The sequence below is a fragment of the Volvox carteri genome, assembly GCF_000143455.1.
Source record: "Volvox carteri f. nagariensis unplaced genomic scaffold VOLCAscaffold_5, whole genome shotgun sequence".
Classification (NCBI taxonomy): Eukaryota; Viridiplantae; Chlorophyta; class Chlorophyceae; order Chlamydomonadales; family Volvocaceae; genus Volvox; species Volvox carteri.
This window is the reverse complement of record NW_003307548.1, coordinates 1,943,162-1,955,810: the sequence shown is the minus strand read 5'-3', so window position 1 is coordinate 1,955,810 and position 12,649 is coordinate 1,943,162. Positions and strand designations below refer to the sequence as shown.

General features: G+C 58.9%; 1 protein-coding gene across 1 annotated transcript; it reads left to right on the top strand.

The window, feature by feature from the left end:
• Positions 1 to 9,891: 9,891 nt before the first annotated feature.
• cyc16 (guanylyl and adenylyl cyclase family member) lies at positions 9,892 to 11,880 on the top strand (the record flags this gene model as incomplete). Its single annotated transcript, XM_002947233.1, has 4 exons — positions 9,892 to 9,999; positions 10,459 to 10,593; positions 11,047 to 11,155; positions 11,561 to 11,880. Coding segments are annotated over 4 exons (672 nt in total), but the record flags the coding sequence as incomplete, so codon positions are not given.
• Positions 11,881 to 12,649: the final 769 nt, after the last annotated feature.

The following is a 12,649-nucleotide window of genomic DNA, read 5'->3' as shown; positions in this document are numbered from 1 at the left end:
CACTGGCGCTGGCACACGGGGGGTTGGTTTGCCGTTTGCCGTCAGCAAAGTCCACCAGTCAGAGCAACGGTGCACCCTTCGGTGACCCCTTGGGTGGATTAGGCCCTCTTTTTGGGAAACACACGCCTTGATGGCCTCGACGAAAAAACTGGGAAACTATCAGCCGTGACACTAATTTTTGGCGAGCAGGTAGCGTAAGGCTGGCAGAGTGGCAAATGATGAAACAAAGCGGGGCATGGCAGGCGGCTGCGTGCAGACAGCAGAGGGCTTGTTTGATGTTTGCAGACGGCGGGGGAAAACACTGCCCCCAACCGCTATGGCGGATGGTCACGTGGCCGCGCAAACACATCCACCCAGTAGTCACACATGTCAATGTGTTGTGGTGAGGTGAAAAGGCTTTAAAATTTATAAAACTGGTCCTCCCCAAGGTTCTCCCACAGGTCTTCCCTAAAGTGAATGACACCCTAGGGGGGAAACCAACGGCTTCGTTGACTTGGCCAAAGTAACTTTGGGTTATTAAGCTACCTACCCCCGAGGGCTCCCCAAAGGCTGTCCTTAAAGGCCTCAAGGAAATGCAAGCCACAGGTTCCTCGGAGGGCTCAAAAGGTTTTCAGGGTTATACATGTATCACCGCCTTCTGATGTAATGCATTATGTCAGCTGCTAATAGGCTAATAGAATCCTTGTTGGTGGTTTCGCTTGTTTCCGTAGTTCCTTTCCTGATTGGTCTCGCGGTCCCTCAGCTTCCTGGCTCGTCTGAGCCTTTCTACGAGCTCTTCCGAGCTTGTAACATAACATTACATAACATAACATGACAACCCTCGCAATTCATCTAGACAGACTGCTTGAAAGTTGTTGGGTGTTTGGTTGCGATGCCCGAAGAGTTAAGCCACCGTGTTCGCTACCTTTCTGTGATTCAGGGTTTCGGGCGGCCGTCAGATATCTTCATGCTCATTTCTCATTCCCAGTAAGCCTCGGAAATTGTGGGATTTCGATGTAACGCCCAGGGGTCGGCAAACGCCGCTGGTACAGCGGGTCCTTCCGTTGTACCCGTTGCAGAAGTTCTTCATCGCTGGTACGGCAGCCGTACGGCAGGGTGCAGAAATTTCCCCCAAAAGGCAGGTTTGCGCAGTTTTGAAGCTATAAACTTCATCATTAGGTTACCAAACCTTCCATTTTACAAGGAGGTAAACGCTAGCTTTGAGAGGTTCTCATATAACGAACAGTCAATTGACGACCTTTCCTCGGCTTTTACCAAAAAAATTTCCATACAGTTATTCGACCCTGGCACCAGTACCCGTGACAGTTATTCAGGGTTTGCCGACCTCTGGTAACGCCTCTAAAAGGGACTTGATGTGACTCAGCTCCACGAAGTGGAAAAAGAGATTACAATACCGTTTCATTCACCAAACTTCATTTATAAGAGGAAACTTAATACTTTGAAGGGCCAATGTACTAAGCTCGCTCTTATGTGAGAGCGATCAGCGGGTTTCGCCGATAATTTTAGTGCACGATGTTTTGTGCATCTGGACGTATCGTAGGAGAAATAATTCGAAACTGTTTCTACCCATCCGCTTTTGTGAGGTAGGGCACATCCTTCTTGGTTTCGTCAACGAGCCGTACTACCGTATGCAGCGGTCTCAAAAGCTCGCACATTTGCATGGCCCAAAGGCTGTTTGCGGTTAGGACATGTATACGCAGGGGGAGATCCTCCTCGTCAATGTATCACTTGGACCGTAAAGTACTGCAGGCACGCACGGTTTTTTGTACTTCGCTCACGGGAAAGGGTTCAACAGCGTTAACATATGAGCTATGGGGTCTTACATTTATACGTCATAAAAGATATGTTGTACAATTTTGAGCGCCGTTAAGGTTTCAGTTTTCCTGATTACGGTATGAAAATGAGTTGTAGCATTCCACCTTTCCAGCATAAGTCAAGCTCTCACCAGCTTATTCCCGATCTCGTGGCATGATTTGATGAAATAAGGCATGCAGGCATCATGCAAGAATCAAGCGCAGGCCGCGTCGTGGTAGCACCCTGAGGCGTCACGACCACAACTTTGCAGCGAACCCTTATATGGTTGAATACAACATCCTTTAATCAATAAACGCGTATCAGATATGAGATGCAGACTGCTCGGCACCTGCTTCGGTCTTGCCGCAGCCGATGGCCCAATTCCAAAGGAGCTCACAGCGCCAGCAGCCAATTCCGGCAAATCAAACAGCAACATCAACGCCGCTATGAATTCCAACAAGAGCCCTGCCGCTGGGATGGACGGCCAAGGTCCCACCCCTGAGCCCGATGCGCTGGCCATTGACCAAGCTGGCCGGCTCCACACCGGTCGGCCAGCCCCTTTCCAGGGTCCTGCCCGTCCGGCGCCTCAACCACCTCCCCCAGGGACCCAGGCCTCTGCCCCACTTCAGTCACAGTCTCAGTCACAGGGGGTTCTCGCGCAGCAGTCGCCCGCCCGCAATGTGGGTAGACCAACTTCACGAAGGGACAGCTCAAGTCATTCACGCCGGGTGTGTGTGTGTGGGTGTAGCCGTCAGGGGGACGCGGGAAGAAGGAGGAGGGGACGGGAGCGAGCCGCGAGCCGCGAGCCGCGAGTCAGGCCGGGCCGGGTGGGAGCAGCTGCAGCACATGTAGATGAAAGCGGCCGAGGCCAAGCATGGATCAGGCTATAGCTGTGGCCTGGGATTCGCATGTCGTACACGTACACGTACACGGATAGGATTTAATCCTCATCTTCCGCCCCGTCCCCTTCCCTCCCTGTCCCCACCCTTGCGCCTCCCCATCCGCCTGTCGGGTTTCCCCGGGGGGACCCCCCTCACACAAACATACATACACACACACAGACACAGACACACACACGGGCGCTGTCTTCCTGTGAGCTCCTATACACCGAATAATCCTCCAGGCGGTTATTGATTCGGTTATTGACTTCTCATCACGACCCCCATCCCCCCAATGGGCGGTTATTGATTCGGTTATTGACTTCTCATCACGCCCTCTAAAACCCCCCAATCCCCCGTTTTCAATCCTTGCCCCCCCCTCCCCCGGTCCCGTTCCCCGATTTCTCTTCCCCCCCCCCCGTCCCCCGCACAGTTCTCCAAGGAGGCCCGCAGTGCCCCGTTGACCTTCTTCAAACGCGGCTCCAGGCACTCCGCACTCCCAACCCCACTCCCACCTCCCCTGCCACCTACACCTCCTCTTGAACCCGTAGCGCCGCAATCCACAGATTTCGCCGTACATGCCGTACTGCTCTCCTGTCCCAGCCCCAGCCAAAGCCCCTCCCCAATCCCCGCCACCGCCCCCGCCACCGCCACTGCCGTACCCCTCCTGGAGTCATTGGTGTTCGCCGTCAGCCCTGCCATTCTGACCGTGTTCACGTCCGACGGCAAACCGCTCCACCAAAACCCAGCATCTAAAGAATACTTTGGGGAGTGTACGGCAGTGGGCCAGCCGGCGACGATAGCCTCGGCGGCAGGGGCAGCGGAGGGTGGTTGCCGGGTTGCAGGTGCTGGTTTCGGGGCCAGTGCTTGGAGCGTGGGTGGCGGCGGCGGAATTGACGCCGTGGGGGCGGCGGCGGCGGCGGCGGCGGCGGGGGGTCCCCGGCGGATCGAGGGGGCCTCTGCTTGGCCCCCCCCGGAAAACTGGCTGGCCAAGGTGGGGGACCGGCGGCGTGTGCGTGTGTATGTATGTTGTTACAGGGTGGTTAACTTCGCCAGCGGCCCCCTTTCCCGGGGCAGTCCCTGCTCTCCCCTGCTAGAGGGGCACCCTAATCCGTCACCCCATCCGACTTCAGAATGTATTCGTTGGGTTCGGCAACTCACCACCAGCATCCAACCAAATCTAGCGGATCAACGGCGCATCAACTTAGTTCCTGGTCAGCTCGCAAGTTGATATTATCACGTCCTACACCGTCCATAAGATGGGGGGCCACCTCCCATTTCATCACTCCTCAAACACCCGAGGAGCCGGCAGGCGGATTTGAACCCGGGTCGACTGGGTCAACTGGGAGCAGAAGTCAGGCCTTAACCTCTGCCAGCCGCCTGCCTGTGTGTGTATGTATGTGTGTATGATGGGGGAGGGGTAACCTGCTGTTGGTGCGCGGGGTGGGGGGGCGGGGGGCTTTACGGGCCGGCAAGTAGGTGGTTTGTGGGGATGGGGTATGTGTGTGAGTGCGTGTATGTATGCATGTATGTGTGCTTGTGTGTAGGCGGGTGTGTGTATGTGTGTATGTATGTGTGTTTGTGTTGCGTTTTTGATTACTCTGAGCCCCGCGATACGGGAACAGGCCGAAGTGGGTGCGACCGAATAACTTCATAGCGATGTGAGCTCCGAAGTCACCCCAGGTGAACCACATGTGTAAAAGACTTTTCCAGTGGGAAGCGGATGCGTGCCGTTGCTGCCGTTGAAGTCGCCCCATCACCCCGAGAACGGTCAGAAACGAAGATCAGCTGGTACTGGGGGGGGGGGGGGAAGGGGGTATAGGGGGATGAATGGTTTCGCTTTGTCGCTGCCTTGAATGCTGCGAAACCATTACATTGTCGTACAGCAGTTCGTTTCCGTACTATCGTACAACTTTTTCGTACGACCCATATCAGGTTTTTGCGCTTGAACCCGCAAAGCTGGCGCTGATGCTCCGCGAGCTAGGGTTTGCGCCGCCACCCTCACCACCTTCATCGTCATCAGCAGCAGCACTATCGCCGCTTCCTGGAGGTGGTCCGTGTCGTGTTGACGGCGGCGGCGGTGACGTCGACGGCAGCAGCTCTGGAGTCGTACCGCTTGGGGCGGCGGCGGCGCAGAGACGGGTTTGGAAAGGTGAGCGTAAAGTTAGGGGGTGTGGGGATGTGTGTGTGTGTGTGTGTTATGTCACAGTTCTCCCCTCCCATTTTCCCCCTTCCCATCCCCCCTCCAAAACACACACACACACACACACACACACACACACGCACGGGAGCCTCCCTTCTCCGGCCATCCTAACTGTACTGCACCGGCCCCTGACCGCTCCTTGTCAACGCACCCACATATCACAGGTGTCGTACGCGTCCCTCCCAGCCTGGCGGTTACGACGTGTACGGCAATGACTCAATCCGCCAAGTCCTTGTCCGCCGTACGTAACGGCGATTCAGTCAGAGGCTTTGTTGCGGCGGCGGAAGCGGCGGCGGCGGGGCATGGGGGTCGCGGAGGTGCCAGCGGCGGCGCCGCCCCCGCCGACGCGGCGGCGGCCGAGGCGGCGGCGGGGAGCTGTGGTGGGTCCGTGGTGGTGACGGCGCTGACGGGGGGGGATGCCATGTACGGCACACCCTCAAATACCGCCGGCACCTCCTGTGCAACCACCGACGGTAGCGGGGGCGGCGGCGGCACCTCTGGCGCCGCCGCTGCCGCCGCGGCGCTTGCTGGCACGTCAACAGTATCAAAATTGCAAGGCTACCTCACCACTAGCCGCTTCCGAAAGGGGCTCGACGGCGGCGGCGGTGGCGGCGGCGGCGGCGCTAGTCGGCCTGGCGGCGGGTTTACGTCTACCGGCTATACCCCTACAAATCAGTGGGGAAATACCAGCGAAGGACAGTACGACAGTGTTGAGGCGCTATTACTCCTGGAGGCTCAGGGTCCCTTAGCGGACGGCGGCCAGAGGGCTGGTGGCGGCGGCGGCGGCGGCGGCTTTGACGAGGGGCAGGGATACACTAATCAGTGCCGTCGCGGCGGCGCGGCCAAAATACTTCCGGCGGCTGAAGCAGAGGTGCGTCTGGAGGAAGAGGAAGAACACGAACAGCAGCCGCAGCAGCAGCAGCATGCAGAGCCGGTGGGTTCGCGGGTTGACGGCGGCGGCGCCGCCGCCGCCGGAGGCGGCGCGATCGGTGCTAGCCGCTGGCGCAGCGGCACCGCGTTCGCAACGCGGTTGTCGGTCATGACGAGCCTCCGCAGTGGCCTACCTTGCGCCGCCGGGGCGCCGGGCGGCGCTAAGCGCGACTCACTCAGCGCTGACAGCGGCGGCGGCGGCGGCGGCGGCGGCGACGGCGGTGGTGGCGGTGGCGGCGGCGACGGCGGTGGTGGCGGTGGCGGCAACAGCATCTTGCGGCGGCTGTCCAGGACCGCCTCCGCCATGGTACCGTCGGCCAGATGTCGGTCGCTGCTTGTCGACGAGGAGCCGTCGCCGTCGCCGTCGCAACTCTCCGCCGTCGGGTTGCCATCATCTGATAGCGCCGCCGCCATCGGCGGCCAGCCGTCACCGCTCGTCACGTCCGCATTCGCTTTGGGAATGCAGCCGTTACACCTCTCATGCCACTCCCATCCCTCCCAACGCCGATCTCCCGCCGGCGGCCCGCAGCGACCACCGCCGCCGCCGTACGGCAGTCGACCCCATTCCGATGCATCTTCTCAGCTGTTGGACCGTGGCCGAAATGGAGGTCCCCCTCGGCCGCCGTCAGATCAGTGCATGAGTCAGGCTTCCACCTACCTTTCCACTCCGGCTACAGCAGCGGCTCCGGCGGCGGCGGCGGCGGCGCCGCCGTCGACACCGATTTCGTCTGAGTTCGGGTTCGTGCAACACGCGAGCCTTTTAGGTGGCGTGAGCAGCACCGGCAGCGTCGGGAACGTACGACGGCTGAGAGGTCCGCCGCCGCGTTCGTACAGCACCCGTGCGCTGATATCACATATCGCCACTGACGCGAGCTCTACCTCGGTCGTACTGTCCTGCTCCACTCTTGCCGGCGGCGGCGGCGGCGGCGGCGTAGCGGCGACGGCCGGGCCGGCGGCAGCAAGCCGTGCTATCGCGTTTGCCACGTCGCTACGTACGGCACCGCAGGCCGCCACGGGGCTGCTTGCCGCTGTGCGCGGCGGTGCCGTCGGCGGCGGCGGTGCCGCCACAGCTGCCGCCGGCGGTGGCGGCCGCCGGCCACCCCGACGACTTGCGACATTTCAGGTGAACCCGTCGAGCCTCAGAGCTGGTTCAAGCACATCCACGTACGGCGTCGGCGGTATTGACGTACAGGCGCCCGTCGTCTTCGCGGATTCCGTACACGATCAGCATCAGCCCCATCCACGCCAACCTGCCTTGAACAGGACGCCGTCGCAACAGGCCCCGGCGCGCCGTACTACCAGCGGCAGCCCGTTGTCATTGTCGCCGCCGATGTTGGGGGCGCGAGCCTCCGTGACGGAGGTGGCGGCCGCGGAGGCAGAGGCGCCAGCCGCCGCCACGAGTTCCGTTGGTCCGCCGCCGCCGCCGCCGCCGCCGCCGCCAGAGATGTCGGGAGTACAACGGGCAAAGATGTCCCGTCGCATGACAGCACCCAGCAGTGTGCATCAGCTGATCGAAATGGGGATATCGGTGGCGGCGGTGGCGGCAGCGTTGGGCAGCGGCGGCAGTACGGCTGATTACGGCAGCGCCTTGCCCACTGGCCGTGCCGACAGCATACGTTCCGGCACCGGCAGTACGACAGCCCCGTTGCCAGTTTTGGAGCTGCGCAACAAGTTGACGACCATCGAAGGCAGCAGCACCGCCGCCGTCGCCGCCGCCGGTCGGGCTGTTGTTCATTCCGTTGCGATGTCGGAGCCAAGGGAGACGACCGTGGCTGCTTTATCGAGCGAGGCACAGCTGACGCTCAACGCGGCCGCGCCGATGGGGACATACAGAGTGGCGGCGGCGGCGGCGGGTCCGTCTGGTTTGGCGGCGCCGCCGGCGCCTTCGCTGGGCAAGACGGGGCAGGAAGCAAGCATTGGATCGGTGGTAACGGCGTCGGGACTGCAGGCAGTCGCCGCCGCCGCCGATGGCATTCTCACGTACGGCATCAGCAGGTCCAGCGGCGCCGCCGCCGACGGCGACGGCTCGTCGTCAGATCTCTCGCCTTTGGCGGCTCGCCGAGGAGAATTCTTGAGGTCGGCACCGGATCGCCCGGCACGCTCACCATCGCTGCTGACGGGGCGGGAGCTGCCGTACACCTGCGTCACGTCGCCGTCGCCAATGGCGCCTATGGCGCTGTTGGCGGCAGCGCGCGCGTCGGGCTGGGCTGGCGGCGACGCCGCCAGCACTGCCGCAGACGCCTCCTCCGCGGCCAATGTCGATAGGTCCATTCGACGCCACCAGCCACAGCGCATTGATGCCGCGGCGACGGCGGCGGCGGTGGCGGAGGCGCGCAGCGCGATTACGGATGTGAGGGCGCCAGTCGAAGCGCGGAAGGATGGCGTAATTCAACCGGCGGTTTCTTACAACAGCAAGGACAAACGACCAACGGCCAACGGCGAAACACGGAATGGGATGGGGACGAGGGACGAAGCCGTCGATGACGATGACGATGACGAGGATGACGATGAGGACGTGGACGATGAGGAGGAAGAGGACGAGGACGATGAGGAGGAAGAGTGTTGGCATGAGATATGGGCGGTGCGGTCGACTGACCCCATCACAGGCCAACCGGCGATCGTGCTGTCCCAGGTGCGTGTGTGCGCAAGGCTGTGTACGGATGTACGCGTGTACGGTGTACGGGAGCCTGGGATGGCGGCAGGTTGGGGTTTGGTGAGGCAGGGAGGGAATTGAATGGGTTCCAGGTTCGTCGACTCGGTCATGTAGCAGGTTTCGATTCTCCGGCCCATCCACTTCCCTCAGCCGCTTTGCTGACGATGTCGACCCTCTCTGTGCCTGTGTGTTCTCGTTCGTCTCTCCGCCTCCAGACAGACGTGACCGCCAAAGTGGTTGCGGAGCGACATGTGGCGCAGGTAACCGCGCTGGGATTTTGCGACTGGATTTCGTGACTTGGGATTTTGAAGTGATGATGATTGACACGAAGCTAACGCGGTGCCTTTAGCCAACATATTGTTTTGTTTATTATAGTACTGATCTTGTTATATTGTGTGTATGCTTTTTAAGCAAGCCATGCTTTTGCCTTTAGAGTCTGAGTTTTTGCGCGCCTTCCTGTCCTCTATCCTTTTCGCTTTCGCGTCGGTCCTACCTCAGCTTTCTTATTCACTCTTTTTCTATCCATATCCATATTGCCCTCAGGTAATGGAAGCAGAGCACAGATTGTTAGAGCAGCTCTTTCCTCGTCATATCTTGCAGTACATGGCGGAAGAATGGACGAGCAATCAATTTCGAAGACAGCTTCAGCAACGGGCACAGCGCCGGACTGGGACAACAGCATCATCGGCTGAACGGCCTGTGGTTCGCGACTGCAACGCACTGGCCACCCTGCATCCACAGGTAGGTACTTTACGCAGACGTACATGTCATGTACAGCAAAGTACGAACAAACGCGTAAACGTAGCATACCAGTTACACGGGTTACAAGGACGTCCCGGGGTCACAAGCGTGGGGCCCCATGTACATGGTGTTGTTGCCCAAACAGGCAACCTGATATCCGCCGCCGCCCTCCACCAGTGCCGCAACGAGCCCCCTCCTAGAGGAGATCCATCTGTGCGCTTCGGCTGATGTGTGATGTGCCCGCGCCACGTCACGTGGTTCCAAACTCCCCTACTGCTAATGCTGTTGATGCTGTTGCTGATACGGCGTTTGATACTGTTACACTGCCTTTCAGGTTACCTTGCTGTTTGCGGACATAAAAGGTGAGTTGGCGGTTGAGTGGTTGCGGCGGTTGGCTGCAACTGCCCGATCCGGAGGGGGTTTAACCACCTGGAGGAGAGATGGGCGAATGGGTCGGTTGGGTCGGTTGGCCACTTCCCGTAGCCCTCCTGCTGCTTGCTGTGTATGTGTGTTTTTAACCACTCTTGGAACCCTCCTTTATTTCTCCCGGGGGAAAGCTACTCGCGTACGGAATCGTGTTCGGCTCGCGTCGGGATCCGTTCCATTGCCGTCCATTTCCGTGAACACCCCTCTTTGTCTTTACCCCCCTTTTCCCTTTTCCCCCTTCCAAAACACACACGCACACAAGCACAGGTTTCACCCCAATGTGCAAGGAGGTGGAACCCCGGGCGGTTATGTCCATGCTCAACGACCTGTACAGCCGGTACGACAAGATGCTGGACAAATTTGGGGTGTTCAAGGTACGGGTACGGAACGTATGTCACAATATGTTGTTATGTACATACGGTACGGCACTCTACTTCTTCCCGCGTCGTACATGCAAAACCCATGTATGCATCTGCTGGGGGCACTAGGAAACCCCCGGAGGGGCCGACATGGGAGGGCCCTATGGGATGGGCTGGTTAATCGTTAGCGGTTGTTGGTTGCATTGCTGGCAGCGTACTATGAGGAAGTTAAAACACAAGCGCGTGAGTTGTGTTTCAGGCAAACATTCGGTTGACGGTCTCCCCCTCCCCCTCTCCCCTCCCCTCTCCCCTCTCCCCTCCCCTCTCCCCTCCCTCTCCCCTCTCCCCTCCCCTCTCCCCTCCCCTCCCCCATGCCCACTTCTTCCCCTCTTTTCTCTCACCCCGCCCAATTCCCTGTTCCCCCTCCGACTCCCCTAAACCCACACACCCCGCATCATCACCCCGGGGGGGCAGGTGGAGACCATCGGCGACTGCTATTTCGTGGCGGGGGGCCTTATTGCGGAGGACGAGGACGGCATGGCTGCCGTACGGGGGGAGGGCTGCAGGGAGGATCCCCTTCAGGCTTACAAGGTGTTCGCGTTTGCAAAAGTAAGGCAACACATACATACATACATGCATTTGCCCTAGCTGAGACTTGTGGACTCGCTCTAGCGGGACCTGAGAGCCCTTCGTGGTGTATTCAATGCAGCGCCATCCCCGGATGGAGGGGCTGCGGAGTGGCTGCGTAGAGTGTTGGCAGTCTGAGTCGGGGTCGGGAGCACACAAGACTAACCGACTTGTGCTGTGTGCTCCCGACCCTTGCGCTGTGTTTCGGCTTCGGCCCCCGGCTCTCGCGGCCCACAGTGTAATCTAAGTCATACATACATACATACATACATACATACATACATACATACATACATACATACATACATACATACATACATACATACATACATACATACATACATACATACATACATACATACATACATACCCGACGCCACACGCCAACCCACTGCACACACACACACGCAGGCCATGCTGGCCGCAGCCCGGGAGGTCCCGCTGCCCACTACCGGGGAGGCCGTACAGATCCGGATCGGGATCCACACGGGGCCCGTGGTCAGCGGCATCGCGGGAACCCGCATGCCGAGGTTTTGTCTGTTCGGTGAGCCCCTTCTGAAGGGGGGGGGAAAAGAGTAGGGGGGGTTAAGGGGGAGGGGGGAAAGACGAACCACGAACGAGTGAAGCTGCTGCCACCAAGGAAAGAGAAGTAGAACTGTAGAAATGGAGCGGTAAAGGGCGGGGCACGCACATACACATGCGCCTGGTTCCTCATTAAGTGCACCTCCCCCCTCCTCTTTATTGTTCCGCTGCCCCCCTCCTCCCCCCCTCACCACCTGTCACTCCAATTAAAAAACATGTGGAATGCCGCCCCGGCTATAATACAACGGCCACCCCGGCTGCTTCCGGACTCCACGCACTCCTAGCTTTCCCCGGCCACCAACTTCTCCCCCCCTCCGTTCCCCCGCCTGCACCACCTCGTCCCCCTGACTAAATCTAAACCCCCAAGGCGACACGGTCAACACGGCCAGTCGCATGGAAAGTACGGGCATCCCGGGAGCCATCCACGCCTCGGAAGCTGCACGGCGGCTGCTTCCGGACGATGGCTGGGTGGCGACGGACGCCGTTGAGGTGAAGGGAAAGGGCGTCATGCAGGTATGTCCAGGCCAGTCGGGGTTTGTGTGTGTGTGTGGGGGGGGAGGGGGTAGGGGGGGCCATTTCTTGATTCGCCGGTCTTTGGGGAACGCTAGTGCATATGTACGTATGTATGTATGTATGTATGTATGTATGTATGTATGTGTGTGTGTGTACAGGGGCGAGGGTGTGTAGGAGACGTGCTTGTCGGTAGCGGGTGATGAGGTATGTTCACAAGCTTTCCAACATTCACATGCAATTGCGTCGTCCCGTATGATCGTACATTGCCGTACGTATGTTCCAGACGTACCTTTGGCGCCCTCCGGACGAGACGGAGCTTCCATCCCTAAATCTCGCTGCCGCCGCCGCCGCCGGCGGAGGAGGAGGAAGAGGAAGGCCGCGTGGCGGCGGAATTGCCGACAACACCGACAGCGGCGGCGGCGGCAGCGGCGGAGATTCCCACTGGTCAGCGACACCAGTGGACGCCGCCGCCGCCACCGCCAGGGTCAGGTCCAGCGGCGCCGGCATTGGCGGCGGCGCAGAGAGCACCCAGGTTTGTGTCCGCGCGAGGTGTCGTACTCGTTCAATACTCGTCCAATACTCGTCCACTACTAGTCCACTACTAGTCCAAAACCTTCGGAGGTTTTCGGAGTTTTTATTTCTGGCGCAGTTTCGGTTAAAACCTGCCTAGTGTACGGCAGATTGAAAACACGAATTTGGGTATCTGCGCTTGGCGTTCCAAAAGCCCTTCCGTATACTTCTTTCCCCTCCCCTTGATATGTACATACATGCATAAATACAGACTGACATATACAAATGTATACTTCCAATAAATCCAATATGATTCCAATAAATCCAATATATAATGTATAATGTATAATGTATATATATATTATTTTACATATTATTATTTTATATATTCTTATTTTATTATTTTATATATTATTTATCTATTTTTATATTT